At 41.3% G+C, this 16919-nt stretch overlaps 1 protein-coding gene across 2 annotated transcripts in view; it reads left to right on the top strand.

Annotated features, from left to right (window-relative positions):
• Positions 1–16919, top strand: part of PIK3R1 (phosphoinositide-3-kinase regulatory subunit 1) — an 81670-nt gene that overhangs the window by 52924 nt on the left and 11827 nt on the right. The window contains exons 3-7 of one of the 2 annotated variants that reach the window (XM_036887690.2): positions 1668–1760; positions 2199–2273; positions 7236–7367; positions 8126–8327; positions 8524–8603. In XM_036887690.2, the coding sequence (XP_036743585.2) occupies positions 1668–1760; positions 2199–2273; positions 7236–7367; positions 8126–8327; positions 8524–8603 (582 nt within the window). Of the gene's footprint in view, positions 1–1667; positions 1761–2198; positions 2274–7235; positions 7368–8125; positions 8328–8523; positions 8604–15919; positions 16455–16919 lie in introns of those variants that run through there. The other variant, XM_036887693.2, reaches the window with a different exon arrangement.

The following is a 16919-nucleotide window of genomic DNA, read 5'->3' as shown; positions in this document are numbered from 1 at the left end:
TCAGTGGCCACATGGAGCTAGTCACTGCTTTATTGGCTCGCACAGCTACTAGAACATTTCCATCACCACAGAAGTTCTACTGGGCCGTGGTGCTGTAGGGCTTTTTTCCATGATGTAGTTCTTCTCCTTTTATCCTGGGTAGTTGCAATGGCTAATTTAGTTAGGTGGCAATATCACATGTGTCTGTCTATTGCAGGGCACACTGCAATCTAAAAGGGTCTTAAATCACAGGGTTTAAGGTTTGCAAAATGACAGAAGTCATACTTAATTCTCTGGTCATATTTAACAGCAATTTTACTTTACTTTTGTGTCATGAATCTGTTGTTTGGTGCTGATTCTTAGTATTAGAAAGATGGACTCATTAGAAATTGCTTAACATGATATATGGCTTATGCTAGAGAATCACACCACCAAAATCTCACTGAAACAAAATTATAAATATTTAGTCTTTTGTAGATTATATAAACTACTCGTAGAGAAGAATGCACAGTGATGAAACTTAAGTGTCTGAAAGTCTTTTATTGATGGCTAATAAACAGGTTGCACATGTAGATATTTTCATAAAGACTATCATTTACCTTTATTTTGCAGTTTGATTAATTTAAGATGAGTATATTTAGCTCCCTCTTCTGGTGTATCATGAGAAAAATGTTTTCACTTAAAATAATTTCATATATTCTTGGAGTGAGACTACAGTTATCAGTGTAATTTTGAAAGATGTTATTTGTATCAACCAATTAGATGTTTTTTTTCTTTCATATCATTACAGTTGTTAAAACATGTAAATAAAACTCGGGAAAACAGTTTGTGAAAGCATTACATTTCTTAAGATATTAACTGACCAAAATAATATGTAAACAAGCAAAGCTTCAACAGCAGGTACACAGGCACTTAATTTGAGTGTCAAGCAGGCACTGATTGTTTGCACTGCCTTCCGCATCTGATACTAGGCCCAGCCCTGACATTTGTGGGGCTCAGGGCAAGAGTACAAAAAGAGGTCCAGGTACCTTGTGTCTAAGTTTTTTGAAGTTACAAATCATGTTAACAAACTGTTCGATAAAATGCGTCAGTCCTCCTACCTGGACAGGTAATTATTCCTTCCTAATGACCAGCAAGCCCGATTTGAATTTCGGTGTCTTGGGTTCTGAGTAGCACCCCAGGGTATGGAGGTAAGCGAGCCCTCACTCCCCTCCCTTGGCCCACCCCTGGCCTTGCCCTGCACTGCCAGGGGCCCCCACACACCCAAATTCCATTCTATCCTGAGCCCTTCGACTCAGTCCCAGGCCACTCCTCTGCCCCGAGGGCCACCCCAGCAGGGAGGTCTGCCTGGAGAGAATGGAGCTGGGGAGCAGTGCGGTGGCCATTTGGGCAAGGTATTGGGAGATTCTGGGTCAGTGTTCTGTGTGTCCCAGGAGAGAAGAAGTAAGCATGTCCCCTTGCCCCCGAAACTCCTCACGCTGTGGGAAGAGGCATAGCTGGAGGAGGGCCAGAGAGGAGCCTGTGAAAGTGCAGGGCCCAGCCCCGGGTGTGCTCTGGCTCAGGCCTGGGTTTGCTACTGTCAGATTGAAGTAAATTACTTTGTATTTAAGGTTTCTTCATTGTTGTCTAGTGCATTTGATTACCCCAAATTGAAACATAATCAATCATAGGATATTGTTTATTTGCAGCTTTGACTCTTCCGGATCTTGCAGAGCAGTTTGCCCCTCCTGACATTGCTCCACCTCTTCTTATCAAGCTAGTGGAAGCCATTGAAAGGAAAGGTAATCCAGGAGGTAGAGGGACTCAGTTAACTCATTACAACCTTATTTCATGGTGTTATGATTTATATCTTTCTCTTGGTCATTTACTAAATACATTTCTTGCTACCTGTGCTAGACACACAAGCTATTTATTGCTGTGTGCTGGGGAAATAATCTTGGTCTAATTTCTACCTCCATATCAACATGTAGTTACTGTATGGAAACTATTAAATTCTTCATAATTTAATAAATACAATTAACTTTCTCCTTAGTGACCAGATGATTTTGCCAAAATTATTGACATGCCAGATAAGATTAATAGTAGGAGTTGACTTCCAAAAATATTTGGTACACATCTAGAATAGATACTGGATGAAAACTGAAATGTTTCTCTGGCTGCAGGCTCACAGGTTCTCCAGAGAGCTGTGTTTTGCATACTCAGTCTGTTTTGTGTCCTAGGTCTGGAATGTTCAACTCTTTACAGAACACAGAGCTCCAGCAGCCCAGCAGAATTAAGACAGCTTCTTGATTGTGGTGAGTGTCATGGAACTAGAAAAATAAATGGGAAAGATGATTCTTTTCTGTTTCAGGTGAAGCACAAAACACTTGAACTTAACCCTGCAGCATTCTAAGTTTGAAGGGAGCTCAGAAGTCATGCATGATTCCCTCTGCCCTATTACGGTAACAGTGCAAACCAGAGTAGACCTCTGGGTCCTTTAGGAATCGCAGAGGAGAGAAACCACCTCTTGGGATTTCTCTTGCTCTGCACATCTTACCATCTTGCTCTGATCCTGCAGCTGGCTACATCCAATGCATCTGTATCAGTTTTAAAAATATTTATTTCTTTGTCACTGTTACAAACATCCCTTGTGACATTTTCCTTTTCCTTCCTCCCTTCGCCTCTTTTTCCCTTGTCTTTTTCCTTCCCCATTTCTTTCCTTTCTTGGCCTTGCTCCCTTCCTTCCTTCCTTGCTGTCATTAAGTTATATCATGATATTGTTAGATTCAGTAGTGTGCTGGTAAACCCACTGCCTGGGGGAAATGCCCAGATTTGTTGCATCTGCCCATTTTGGTGTTGTAAATATTGCTACCACGGGCAAGTTCAGGCTACCTATGGGTCATCAGTCAGCTCCAACTTGGGAAGAATTGAGCTCATTTGGCCCTTGTGATTTGGTACAAACCAGCCCTAGCACCATTGGTTAAATGATATCAATTAATTCAACCAGGTGGCAGCTTCCTTATTTATCTGCTCCCTCCTTTGCCATGCGGAAGATAACTATACAAATGTGAACAGATGTATTTGCCACCATTCCAGCAAGTCATCATCCATATCACCTTCTAGAATCTCTCAGATCCCTCGTTCCGTTCCAATACTGCTTCCTTTTTTATTTTTTAAGAAAAATAAATTTATGCCCCACATTATTTTAATCAAATACAAATGTCTGGACCAAAAAGAATGAAACCAAGGTTTGGAAGAAGCTCTTTCAGGCATATAATTGTACAAAGAACACCATATATTTAGTATATGAAAATTTCAAGTGTGAGGCATCTTCAAAATGAGTGAGCTTATGAAAATTTCTAGAAAAGAAGTTTCTAGGAACCAAGAAGGAAATTAGATCTTTGTCAGTAAATAGTTTCACTTAAAATACACCACCCAAATGTTTGAAGCTTTAAGAGAATTTTTTGAACTTTCATTTTTCCTTTGGACGTGGCAGTCAGTCTGAGACCCGCACAGGCATCCCGTTTTTGCTTCTCTACCTCCTGTCTTACCCACAGAGTAGGTCATTAGAGGTTGACTGGCAAAAAAACTCAAGGTGAAAAGACTTGTTTTTCTTTATTTCTGACAGCTTTACCAGGGTATGAGGAAACACTGAATATTGTCCTTAGTCAATTGAGATAGAGAAACATGTTTTGGTCAGAAAATTGGTCAAACTGAACACGTTAAAAGTCACGGGAAATGTTTAGACATCAGAGACCGATGCAATGAGAGTTATCTGAGAAATAGTGGTGAAGTTTTTTAATGTGACCAAATACGAAATGATGCAGTTTAGCTTTTAAAGAAAACTTCACACTACCTCTGAGGTGGAATAAATAATCCGGATTCACGTCAAAGATATATTTTGACAGACAACTTTCCTTCACCATTTGAGATAGAAACACACATGTAGAAAACTGGTTTCATTTGGATTCTGTGCTATAAAAGTAGATTTTGTGGCAAAAAAAAAAGGGTAAACATTATTTAAATTTAGGAGTGGATCCTCCAGGACTGTTTCTAGCTTGAGGATTTTTCAATCCATAAAATTACTGTAATATCCTGGAGGAAGCTCAGAGATAAGTTATTTACACTTAAAATAAAAAATCAACCAACCTATGAATTTTTAACCAACCTGTGAATTACCAGTGTCTGGAAAGGACAGACATGTGGGACAATAGCCCATTTTTATTAGCACCCACGAAGTTATTTTATTTCACCCACATATTAACCTTCTGATACAAGTATTAATTACTGCTGAAGGCAAAGCTATGACTTGCACCCAAATTGTTTTAACTAAAAATCCTTATTCTTTTTCTTTTTCATTATATTGCCCTAAAATGAATTATTACTTTCCTGTCTCATTTGAATGTTAATGGTGTGAATTTTCTCTTGAATTTTTTTGTTTGTTTTGTTTTAACTTGAATCAGACTTTTTCTTTCAAAGTTCTTATCACAAGAAGAAAAAAATTAACTATGTAGTGTGATAAAACTAGATTTATTGTGGTGATCATTTCACAATATATATAAACATCAAATCATTATGTTGTAAACCTGAAAGTAATATAATGTATGTCAATTATATCTCAATTTTTAAAAAACAGGCTTTTCACTATTGACATTTTAGGCTGGATAATTCTTTATTGTAGGGGGTCTATCCAGTGCACAATAGGATGTTTACCAGCATCCCTCCACCTGCTAGATGCCAGTAATATCATCCCTGAGCTATGACAATCAAAAATGTCTCCAGATATTGCCAGATAGCTCCTGGGGATAGAGGTGGGTAGGGAAAAATTGAGAACTCCAGTTGAGAATTACCCTTCTAGGTAGAGATCACTTGGGGAGAGGACTCCATTCCACTGGGAGGAAGGGTGAAGTGTTGGACAGTTTACTGGTTACCTGTCATGAGTAGATTCAGTGAGAAGTCACTGGGAGAGGATCTAAACTCCCCAAGCCCAAATAAAGATTATGCAGCCCTCACCTAACTTCAAAAATCATCACATGACGGCTGTGTAGGACTCTTCGAAGAGCCCGTTAGGATAGTTGAATGCAGAAAAGGAGACTTACAGAAGTCAGAAACCCCAAGGAGCTTTAGAAGTTACATTCAAAAGATAAATAGAACATGTTATGTCATCAACTGTAGTGGAATTTGATACAGGGTAAGCTTATCCAAAGACCTGAAATAAAGTTATGTCATTCAAAGGCTATATGGGCTCTTTGGAATACACCTCATGTGCTAGAGAAGGGCTTCAGGGAATTAACATTATTCTAAGGGTTTTTTATAGTTAAATCCACAAACTTTTAACAAGCATATTCTATGCACTGGTGGGCACTGAGGGAAGGAGGAAGAGCAGCTACGAGCCACATGCCCACGAGGTGGTCTGTGTGGGAGGGAGACATATAATTACCATACTGTCTGGGAAGTGTCATGGTAGAGGTATGGCTCATCAGCCCTGCTCTTGCACAGAGAAGGCAGCAGAAACCCTGCCTGAAGGAGGGACATGTGGAATATTTAGTGTCTTAATGCGTATGCATGTTTCAATAGTTTATCACTTTTTTTTAGGATGAGCAAATTAAGTAATAATTTGCTAGACAAGAAAAACATTAAATGAAGCATACAGGGGGTGAAATATATAGGGGCTAGCAGTTTGCCAAATAGTCAGTGGCTAAGAAGTTTCCTATAGTGATGCACACACAATTCTGTTTGACAGTGACAGTCACACTAGCAATCGCATTACTTTCAGCGTGGATCCTTTGTGCAGAGGCTTCACGTTGCCTTTCCCATGTTCGTTAGGCATGTGATATGTCCCTGGTTAGTTCTTTGTAGGACTTAAGTGATCTAACCCTTTGCCTTGCCACCTTTTAAGTTTAGTCATTATTTTCCTCAAACTAACCTATCACATTTTCTCTCAGATGGGCTTTCCTGAACTTTCTGGTGTTACGTGATTATCTTTTGTAAGATCCACCTTGTTAGTGGGACAAGTTTGGCTTATGATAATGGTGTGTCGAAAGAACTTTTGCAACTTCAGGCTCATCCTGGAGTAATTCATAATATTCCCACTTCGTTCACAGGTAATCCAGGCCCCATCTTTTCCTACTCATGCTCAGACAGCTTAGATAAACTTTCTTCCTCATTCTCTCTGAGGTCACAACCCAATCCAGTCAGTCACCAAGTTAAGTTCGTTCTTGATAATGTCTCACACATTTCTAACTGCATTAGAATTCAAATTACCAAAAGGGTTATCTTCACTTCCAGCAGTATTCCTTTCCAACTTATTTTTAACACCATAATTAATAAACCTGTTTTAAAATTTAGCATTTTGCTCACCAGCTCACTCTTTCTCCATTGATTACCCAAGTTACAGATAATTTTCCTCATATTATCCTTCACATCACATCTTTCAGCAGCACCCAAATGCATCTCATTTCTAGATGTCTGTCATCATCCCTGCCCCACCAGCATCACATCTTTCTGCCAAGGGCTGTGCCTTTCTTTACCCTAACCACTCAGAGAGTGTTTTTGATTAGTATCACCCCATTAGTGAGTTGCCGGACTTCTTTTTAGCTAAAGGGTTTACTAGAGAGACATGCTCATCTTAGCTTTCTTCTGAGATAGTTAACTGCCTACAGGTTAGATTAGTAATACCCTAATTAGAATCCCCTGTCAGAATTAGGGGCAAGCACTGTAAAGAGGTTCAAATTTTCTTTATGGATATTCTTGAGATTGACTGCTAAAAATGTATATTATCTGCATATACCCCTGGTATGTTTTTGTGTGTCCAAATTTCCTCTTTTTATAAGGATACCAGTGAAACTGAGGTAGGGCCCACTCTGCCCACCTCATTTTAACTTAATCACCTCTTTAAAAGCCCTATCTCCAAATGCATTTGCATTCTAAAGTACTGGGACTTAGGGCTTCAATATATGAATTGTGGGGGACACAATTCAGTACATAATGCCATTATTTTTTGTTGCTCCAAAGTCTGGGATGTGCTCCTGGAATCATGGACAGGGGCCATCAAGTTAAATGCTTCCAGTGTGAGGGACAGACCTAAATGAAAAGAAATTGTTCTGTTCAAAATACCAAGAGCAGCCCCTACAAAAAAAATGCTAATAAATACTCAATTATCTTGTATTTGCCCTAGGTTGCATCCTTCATGTGTCACATTTAAGTCAAATATTCAGAAAATTGGTCCACCGATGTATAAAATGTCTGAAGCATTTTTTTAAATGTTTCTCTGATAGACGCCGCCTCCATGGACTTGGAAATGATCGATGTGCAAGTTTTAGCAGACGCTTTCAAACGCTATCTCCTGGACTTACCAAATCCCATCATTCCAGGAGCTGTTTACAATGAAATGATTTCTTTAGCCCCAGGTTTGTATTCTCTGAGAACTTCATTGAACGTTCAGATGGGGATGTGCTTGTCAACTCTAATAAGTGCTGCATATAAAGAGATATTTTTTAGAAAATATTAGTAGGAATCCTCCTTCCTTGATCAGAGCATCCAGTAGAAGACCCAGATTCTCGTTTACTTAGAAAGACTGTCCACATGTTAAAATGGCTCATTGTTGACCTTTTATCAGTATTGGCAAAGTTCAGTATGTCAGCAAAGACCACAGGGTGCCAAGTGCCATCTTTGGATTCAGGGAACCAGGACTGGGTCCCAGTGACAGGGGATGTTCTTATTTTCCTCGAGTGGCCATTAACAAAATGTGTTGAGGGAAGAGGACTCACAGTTTTAAGAGCTAATGCTCAGTTAAAGTACTTTGGGGACAGGAAATTGTGGTTCGTAACCTTCAAAGTTGAAACCTGCAATGCTTATCTCATGCTCCTCTGAATTAGCCAATCATGCTCAAAGCTGCTCAATAGAAGGCAGATTTCTGCCAGTATACCCTGAACCTCTGTGGTTTTTCACACCATGAGTTTCTTGCATTTCTATCTGACTTGAGATTGCTACTTTCTTACAATGCCTTTTCTAATGAGAGCTGCTTCTGATGACTTTGTTTTAAATGACTCCTTTTGTAGGTAGAACAATAAAAATTTTCTAGGTGCTTATTCACTGATACCTAGAAATAGTCTCATTTTTTTCTCTTTTCTATCTATCTTTCTTTTTTTTTTTTTTTGACTTACAGAAGCACAAAGCCCCGAAGACTATAGCCAACTGTTGAAGAAGCTCATTAGATCGCCTAACATACCTCATCAGTATTGGCTTACGTTTCAGTATTTGCTAAAACATTTCTTCAAGCTCTCTCAAACCTCCAGCAAAAATCTTTTAAATGCAAGAGTACTCTCTGAACTTTTCAGCCCTTTGCTTTTCAGATTCCCAGCAGCCAGGTGAGTAAAAGAATGGAAACGTGTATTTTTGGGTGATGAGGGTAGTCCTAAATTGGGTTGATCATTAAATTTAGTCTGAAGGTACTTGTTCACAGATGCATGTGTATACATCTGACACATGGTCTTGAATGTGTGTAAGTGAAGATGAGTTTGTTGTTTAGAGAGAAGGTTTCTAATAAAACTCTCTTTTCTGTAGCTCTGAGAATCCTGAACACCTCATAAAAGTTACAGAAATTTTAATCTCAACTGAATGGAATGAACGACAGCCTGCACCAGGTAATGCCTTTTGAACATTTCAGATTCTCTCATTCATTTTTTAGAGCCTGAGAAATGATGACTTTAGACTGCCTCTCAATTACCCTAAGTTTATTGGAGAATCAAGATCCATACTAACATGTCACCTCGTGATTTAATGCAAAAATATCTGAGTGGTAGTATGTATGGTAAATATTACCCTGATTTCAATATTTGTGCATTTTCAATGGTCTTGGATTTAGCTGAGGGTTGTTGGGGAGTTCCCTATTCCCATCAATTTCTACCCTTCTGGTTGTTGCATAAATTATGGAGTTCATTTTAGTTGTTGACATTGTGTTTTTCTTTCTAATACTTATAAAGTAGGGGATTTATAATTACTATATAATTTAAAGTATTTTGGAATGTGTTTTTTGGAAACAGGTATGCTGAGAAATGTCTGTCAAAATAAACATTTTCAATAATCCAAGCATTATGAAACTAGGGTGTTCGCTGCAGCAAGTTAGAGCAAGCCAGGTACTTTTTTGAAAGCAGTCTGGCATTCAATTAGCCATTTAACAAAGCAGGAAATGTAGACCATGTCAGCAGTGGATTTAATTTAAACTGATGTATTTTTCTTCTCCTGTGGAAAGTCTAAACAACCTTACTTTGCTATATACTGGTTAATGGTGCTGGTCATAGAGAATGGTGATTAGGACCCTACAAGAGAAGTAAAGTGTTTCAGGACTAGTAGATTTTGCTTGTAGTCTTAATTTATGCCTAGAAGTTAAGGAAGATGTCAAGAATTTATTCTTTATTCTAAGTAACTCATGCAAATTACCAAATTTGTATGATCAGGTACAGAGACCCACTTGGCAGTGTCACCCAATGGAGAGTTGTGCTTCTCTTTTTTAGGTATCACATAGCCAGGCTTGGTTGTTTGTATCTGGATGGGGCAGACTGAGAGAGGTGAGGGTCTAGCCTTAAAATCCACCTGATGAATGGGATACAGGATGGGAGAAGGTAACCACTTGTAATGTGGGTGTTGGGAAGGGCTTCCATGGACAAGCCCACAGGATGGTATCCAAAGGTGAGAGAAGTTGGAGACATAGTACATAAGGCAAGAATGATGAGTTCCAAATCACAGCAGGCAGGATGTTTAACAGGGATACCCCAAATTGTAGGTACACTACTTCAGAGAAGTCTGTCAACAGGTATGGCCTGGGACTTTTGAGTCCAGTAGGTTAGCCACAAGGTTTCATCTCGTGTGACTGCTTCAGTCATTTGTTAGTGGATTTTGGAGCTCTCTGTTGGTGTTTGTAGGCTGCCTTTGGGTTCAGTAGGAAAAAATGCAGTGATAGAAGTGCCCTATGATGAGGAGATGGGGCATGTGTGGAACATGGCACTTGAGTCATTTATCGACTACTTCCCTAGATAATCACCTGGGTGGGGAAGGAAGAGGACTCGCAAGAACAAAGCAGGACCCTGAGCCAAGGGGCCGAGCTATGATTTTCACTTCCTCCTGACTCAGTGGAGGTATACCTCAATAACCAGGGAGGACTGGGCCCTGCTTGCTGCGAATGGTGAAGTGGTGGGGCCTGGTCCTCTCAGTGGGTAACCCTGGGAGCTAAAGCCAGGCAGGATTTGATAGATACCCACAAATGAATTTATCACGTGGAGTCTTTGAGAATGTGTATCAGAGGTATAGTAGGATCAGTGATGGAATTCAATTAGACTGGTGTAAACTAGTTAAACATCTTTCTCAGTTTCAGCCTAATTCCACCAAAGGAAAAGTTTATCTGCAAATCGTTTTCATAACGCACACCCGAAACTCCTTTATATGTCATAGAGCCTGCATTCATTCTTCTACTAAGAAATTAGTGTGCCAGTTTCAAACGTGAATTAGTTCCATCAGCTCTATTGAAGAATGATAAATAAAGCTTTGAACATTTACCAGACCATCCCAGGATTCATGCAGCCTCTTCAAAAATACTGAATCTGAGCAATTTTTAAACCCTCATTTGAACCATTTTTCCCTTTGTATAATACATCTTAGCTATTCTGGTGTAGACTGGTATAGGCCCTTTGGAATTAAATGGATGCCTCAGTATCTCTCATTTATAGAATATACACTGTCCATCCCAGGAAAAACGGCCTCATCCTGAACACCTTTGTATTCGGGAATGGCTGCAGCACAAAAGATGAGCAGGTCACCCTGGATTAGAGAAGTGATTTCTTGGGCCTGGCCGGAATGCAACATGTCCGTGGAGTCCTTCATCACTGCCCCAGCATGTGCTGTTACCAGGAGACTTTGGAGGCACACCACCAGCGCATCTCCACCGAACAGTCCTAAATCATTAATTTAAAGTGACCTCATTGTTGTGAATTGAAATGAGTACTTGAATGATATTTGAGGGGGCCAGGGAAGCAAGGCTATTATGGGGCAGATAGACATCTTTTCTAGTTTTTACCAGGTGGTACTTGAGATGATAGGCTAAAGTGCTGATGTTTGAGGCAATGTGTCAGTTCAAGTAAGACCCATTAGTACTTAGTATCTAATTAAATAATAGAGGCAGGAAGGCACTTCCTGCAGGTATGCAAAGAACTTTTAGAGGCATGATTGGTGTGGTGACTTTTTAGGGTAACTGAGTAGACAGAAAAAACTTACAGAGAAATAGGACTGGAAATGGGCTTTGAAGAATATGTACAGTTTGAAAAAGGGAAGGAGAAATAGCATTTCGATTCAAGGAGTTTCAAAGATTTACTCAAAATAAGTTGCAGAGTATGAAAATACTGATTGGCTATTTTTACTAGATTTTAAAAAGCAGTAAATATTTTAATTGACAGTATCACCGCTTTACAGTGGAAAGCTCTGACCAGTTCTTCATTTGCACATGAAGAAACCGAAGCCCACAGAGGTTGAGAGTTTCACGTGCTGCCCGGCCAGCGTGTGCTAGCACTGGGTCTGTGAGAGGACCTGGTTCTGGCCTCCAGCCTGCTGCTCTATCCACTGCATTGCTGCCTGGGTTTGCTTTTAGTGTTCACTCAAAAGGTCCTCTGAAGTTGCCAGCAAGTAATTAACTGAAAATATGTGATATTTGCACATATGGGTCACATAGAGTAAAGAGCCCCAGTCATTTTTCACAGCTTTTGTGGGAAGGGCCACAGCCACTCCATACTCCATGCAGTGGAAAGAACAGTGTGAGTCAAATAGATTTGGGTTTAAATCTCAATTCTTGCTGCTTACTTGCAGAGTTGATCATCAGGCCTTTCTAAACTGGTTTCCAGTCTGTGAAATGGGAATAAAGCCTCTCTCCTGGGGTGGTTGTATGAATTAAATGAGATGCTAACCACTGAAGCCAATGACCTGATAACATGTCTCTCCTGTCTGTGTATCCTCTCTAGTTTTTAAGGCCCTGCCAGAGCTGGCCTCATTCTGCAGCCCCAACTCCTCAGCCCACCATTCCTAGTTAGTACTGTCAGGCCATTCTCACCACTGAGCCCACATTCCCAGCCAGCAGAGCTAGGCCACTGGGGGCTTTTAGGGGCTTTAATGCACTGAAAGAGACTGCCCCATAGGTACATTGTTTGGAGAGAGCAGAGTGTCTTAGTGATGCCCTTTCCTCTGTGTGCAACTTGGGGAGTGGAGGGCCTGGGTTTTCGGTGCCAGGTGCCTTTACACAGTGCACAGACCGTACAGCCGTACACAGCAGCCCCACACCATCCCCTCTGCTCCATCTGTACCCAATTAGGTCTTTCCCTACTTTATGTGCAGATTGTCAACCCAATCAATGTTTATGCCCTGAAGCCCTTGTCCTCTTAATTATTCTGCATCTCTTCCTATAATTTTCATCTGTCCGTCTACATTTCTCAGGAGCAAAGGCTTCTTTTGAACTCTTCCTAGCATACAGCATAGAACTATAATCATCATCCAAATGAAGTTTTTAAAATTCTTTGATAAGCTTTCCAACTTGCAAAGAACTTTCACGCACCCAACTCACTTAATGCTTCCAGCAAGCCTGTGAAGCAAGGATTTTCCCCTATTTGGAGGAAAACTAAGGTTTGAAAGGTTAAGCACAAAGTTAGTTCTCAGAACTTTGTGGATGGTCTGCTGTTCCCTTTGTTACTAAAAGTCTTAAAAATATTTAAAGCCAAACAACAGGTTTTCTTGAATGATTTTGCATGATGTTTACCCTAATGCTTAGGTAGCCAAAGTAGATTTCAATAGGGCAACGAAGGTAAAAACAGGACCATTTAACACAGGGTGCCTTTGAATGAAACCCATTATAAGTTTATTTACATATTTCAGATTTCATGGAGATATTCAGAAATATTAACTAGCATAATTGAAGTCTAACATTGCACCCTCAAGCCCAGAGTGGAAAATAAATGACTCTTTCTCCCTTCTGGCCTTCTACACCTGTCAGAGTTAATGTTTAACCACTGGCACATTGCAAAACATTCATCCTGAAGAGCCTGATTCATAAATCTTGTTTTAAATGCTTGGGCTTGGTTTTCAACCAAACTAAAGCAAGCGCTAAGGCAGAGGGAAATGACTTTCAAAGAGTTTTACTTTTCTCTGATTTATTTTTTTTATTGGGTTTAAAATGTGGTCTGACATTAGAGGGTTGTTTCAGAGGTGAGACATGAAACCTTGAAAAAAATGCATATATTTAGATGGCTAGGAATAAACAGAGGTAAGCTGTGCTAGGTTCTGTTGAAAAGTAGGAAGTTTTATTTGTTCTCTGAAAAAAAGTCCTATTTCGGAGTGCATATAACAGTGGGATATGGCTCAGTTTTGCTATTGTTTTCAGAGGGCAGCTGTCCCTTTCAATGAGCAGCATTTGAGAGGGACATGACTGGGAAGAAGCTCTTTATTCCGCTAAGCAACAGGCGCACCTTTTCAGATACATTGAAGCATGTGTCATATGTAAACCTGGCTTTATTTGTAAGTTCAAATGGACATTTTGCCTAGCCACTAAGAGCACTGGATATGGATGGAGTAAAGAATTTGCATCATCCTGAAAGGCCCTTCTGTCCTAAATTGTCTTAAGTTAAAACTATGAAGGGAGGCATTCATTTAACCCTTAAATGAAGATTTTGGTTCATTTATTTTTTTCCTCACTGCCTTTTTTTTCAAAGCAGTCTTTTGTCCATAAATGAAGGCCCACAAAAAACATTTCAGAAGTTGTGCAGGGTGAAAGTCAGTTGTAGAACATTCACATTCTCTCTTTGGTGGTGATTTGCACGTATGAAACACAGTGTGTAGTCTATAACATTCAAAAATATTTTAATGAGTAAAGGACATTTTCCTGACTAGATCACACCTGCTGAGAAGGGAAATGTGGCCTGTTTTTGTGTCTGAAATGAGTTTTGCAAAACTCCGAGAAAAGGAAACATAATGAGATACATGGTTTTGAAGAACCCAGAAGGTAAAGTTAGTTTTCAGTTTGCGGGTGAGTTTCCAGTGTGGCTGAGCCTTTGGGTCTCAGATAAACACTGAAGCTAGAATGCAAGTTTCCCTTAAAAGAGCTTAGCAGCACATGAAGAAATATTTCCCAAGTTGCTATGACACCTATGCATTTTATTTATTAGTTATTTGTTAGTGAATTATATGGATTAAGTGACAGTTGGACACTTAACGTTTCTTTGTGTGAAATTTTGGACGTGGTGTGAGATGAACAAAATATACATTGATTTTTCTCCTGAACTGAAGTTACTGAGTTTGTTCCACCAGCAGAGGGCTCCCTGTTTAAGCTAATAAAGAGCATGTGTCTTGCAGATGACTTTTCAAAGACAAATTGAATGGGAAAAGACTCAGCTCACACTTTCAGTAATATAATAGAACCTCTATGGTAGCTGATTGTACATATTGTAAGAAATTTGAGGCAAAGTTCCCACATCCATTTTAAGACTGGCTTTCTGTAAGTAGAGGGTATATTGCTTTCCAGTGGATAAATCTCTTCTAATACAGAAAACATACTGTTGGACTAGAAAGCATTTTAATCTGAGAAGGTTTTGACATGAAATGTCTTGGGAAGCTAGGAAGGTATGCTTAAGAGACTGATGCTTCCAAGTTTTCTAGCTTTAGAAAGACTATTTTTAAAAGTAGGGCAAGATTATGCAGCTCAGGATACAAGGGTATTCTCTGAACTAACCATATGTCCCTGTGATCAGCTGGCTAGATCTAGAAGATTCACTTCCTGCCTTCCCCCACCCCCACTGGAAAAGTAGTTTTCATATTATATCCATTGCACCAAAGGAAAGTTTGTAAAAGCACTTCCATCAGGAGCTTAGCAGGACTTCAGATACTGCAAGTAATCCTGAAGCTGGTTCCTGCCTGTGTGGATTTTAAGTAGGCACCTAGATCTTCCTTTATCACTGATTCTGACTCCTGGGTCACCTTCCCATACAGAGTCTAAGGGTACTATAGACAGAACCAAAGAAAACCAGAAGGTAGCTTTTTTTTTATTTAAATAAACATAGAAAACAAAATCAGTTTTGTTGTAGGTGTGAAATCTTTTGCATGTGGCTTAAAAGAAATTAACTTCAGTTTCATTTGTTAATTTTTACTTTCTCTGGCAGAGGGAAGTGAGGAGCGGGGCCAGTGGGGTGGAGGAAAAGGAGGTTAGGACCAGACATCAGCAGGCTGGGTTCTGCTGCAAACCACTTTACCCCTCTGGATCCAGGAGAGAGAGAAAGTCAGTCAGTCAGTCATGAGGGAATTGCTTGAAGTGATCTCTAAACTGCTTCTGGCTTTATAGCTAGTGATTCTGTGTTACAGTTCTTGGCATAATAATAAAGTCATCTATGCTGACGCAAGTGAAAATTTTAATTCTTAAATAGTAGCCAACAGCCCTAAGACTGGTCCATTGTAGCTTTCTCAAAGGACAGAAATCCTCTAGAGAGAAATGCCATTATCCTTGTCCTCCTATCCTTTGCTCCTGGTAGCTAGCACCCTGTCATGTGAACCTAAGGCAGACACACCTTTTAATTATCAGTCTTGTGCGCATTTTAAACGTGAGTTGAAATCTACTTAATATAGCCAGAGAGTGGTTTTCCTTCTTAATCTCGTGGTCGTGAGCATAGTATCCACGCAGTTGCAATAATTTTCCCGAGGAGCCTCTTCTCCTCCTATAGAACATTTTTCAAACCGTTCCCCGCGGAGCTGCTGCCCCACAGGGCTTTCCTGAGACACCTGCGGGGCTGTCTGTGCTAGTGTGTGGGAGGGGGTGGACACGAGCAAGGCACGGTGTTCCGGGCTGTCCTGCGAGGTTCAGGCCTTCACAAGCAAGGCTTTGATTCTATTTTTTGCTGAACTAGCTCAGCCACTTCCTGTGTTTGGCTGCGCATAGTGCCTCGCTTCACTGTGGCCACTTGAGCCCCGCGAGCCGGCGAGCGCGCGCCGCCGCAGCCGGTGAGACTATTTTAGGCCCCCTCACAATGGCCTTCTCATTTCCTCTGCGAAAATGAGCGAGAGGGGCTGGCTTGGCCACTTGTTAGCCGGTGACAACTTTGACTTTGACTCGGGCTCCCCTCCCCCACCCGAAATCCCTAGCTCAGCAAATATTTGAACCTGCCCAAGTTAATCATGAAGCCGCGATCCTTATCTAAGAGCCGTGCGAGCGCCTGGGCTTTTTCCCTGGCGAGCACAGCACCGGCCGCCAGTGGGTTTCTCAATGGGGAGCCGGCCGTGAGCGGCGCTGCCGGGGCGGCGCGCTCGTCCTGGCCGGCGGCGCGGTGAGAGCCCGGGGTCCCGGCGCTGCGCGCGCTCGGCAGCCGGTCGGCCCGCGGGGCTGGGCCCGGCGCGGGTGGAATAGCTCTGTGGATTTTCCTTTTTTCACTGTCGGATGCAGGCATTTCAAAGGGAAACCGCTGACATGCATAACCTGCAAAGTAAGTTGCCTTTTATTTGTGTACTTCTGTGCCCCTCGCTGTCTCACTGTTCTGTACTAATGTGAAAGAAAGGGTTATTTCTGCAGTTGCCTGCATGCGTGCGTGCCAGGGAGAGGGAGAGCATTGCCCGGGGAGGGCAGATGAAAGATTAGGGGATACACTCCCCCATTTCCTCGAGGGTCATAGTGTGAGGGAAGGATGGGGTTCAGGTTGGAAATGGGGGGTGGTGATTACAGACTGGCTGGACGTGGGTGCCCTGCCAGGCCTGGGAGAGACGTGGAAAATCACTTGCCTCCCTGCCCCCCACCCCGGGTCGGTTTGCCCCACGGGACCCACCAGCGCGACTGGTCTGCACCAACTGCTTCCAGAGGCGTGGGGTGGCCCTGGGCTGTGAGACCGTGTACAGTTGCTCGGAGGACTTGTCCCCTTCCCTTTTGGGGAAGGATCAACATTTTTCTTATACTA

The sequence above is a fragment of the Manis pentadactyla genome, chromosome 2 (genome assembly GCF_030020395.1).
Source record: "Manis pentadactyla isolate mManPen7 chromosome 2, mManPen7.hap1, whole genome shotgun sequence".
NCBI classification, from domain to species: Eukaryota; Metazoa; Chordata; class Mammalia; order Pholidota; family Manidae; genus Manis; species Manis pentadactyla.
This window is presented reverse-complemented; position numbering and strand designations above follow the sequence as displayed.